The sequence below is a fragment of the Seriola lalandi genome, unplaced genomic scaffold (assembly GCF_002814215.2).
Source record: "Seriola lalandi dorsalis isolate HSWRI2012SDOR001 ecotype SW California unplaced genomic scaffold, Sedor1 jcf7180002054564, whole genome shotgun sequence".
Lineage (NCBI taxonomy): Eukaryota > Metazoa > Chordata > Actinopteri > Carangiformes > Carangidae > Seriola > Seriola lalandi.
In genome coordinates this window covers 607,002-607,679 of record NW_019525117.1, presented here as the reverse complement: position 1 = coordinate 607,679, position 678 = coordinate 607,002, and the positions used below count along the sequence as shown (strand labels likewise).

Below are 678 nucleotides of genomic sequence, written 5' to 3'. Positions count from 1 at the left end.
GGTTAATAGAACAGCTGTGAAGAGGAGTGATCCGTGACTCTGACTCTGTCCAATCACATCACTGGATCAGAACTAACGGTTTTTCAATTATATTTATCTTGTCCACAGAACCGTTCTCCAGCCTGGTTGAATTCTGGGTTCTCCTGGTTCTCCTGGTTGTTTCTCTTGGTGGCATCGTGGGTCTTGGACAATATATGAAGAGATCCATCATCGGAGGTGTGTGTGTGTGTCTGTGTGTGTGTGTGTGTGCGTATGTGTGTGTGTGTGTGTGCGTATGTGTGTGTGAGTGTGTGTGTGTGTGTGTCTGTGTGTGTGTGTGAGTGTGCGTGTGTGTGTGTGTGTTTGTGTGTGTTAGTGTGTGTCTGTGTGTGTGAGTGTGTGTGTGTTTGTGTGTGTTAGTGTGTGTGTGAGTGAGTGTATGTTAGTGTGTGTTAGTGTGTGTGTGAGTGTGTGTCTGTGCGTATGTGTACGTATGTGTGTGTGTTGTCAGTAAAGTCAAACTACTTCCTGCAATCACTTCCTGATCTTGAACCAATGAGATCGATGCTGTATTTTCCATTGACGGGCAGCTGCCGCTCACTCACTGAAATGTGTGACATCACACAGCCCTGATGTTGACTGATGAGTGTTGAGGCTGTCAGACTGTTACATCATGAAACTGGTCAAACATGAAAGACT

General features: G+C 45.7%; 1 protein-coding gene across 1 annotated transcript in view; it reads left to right on the top strand.

Annotated features, from left to right (window-relative positions):
• Positions 1 to 678, top strand: part of LOC111662537 (uncharacterized) — a 43,470-nt gene that overhangs the window by 16,030 nt on the left and 26,762 nt on the right. Inside the window, exon 10 of the mRNA XM_087176668.1 lies at positions 109 to 216. Within this exon, the coding sequence (XP_087032794.1) occupies positions 109 to 216 (108 nt within the window). The remainder of the gene's footprint in view (positions 1 to 108; positions 217 to 678) is intronic.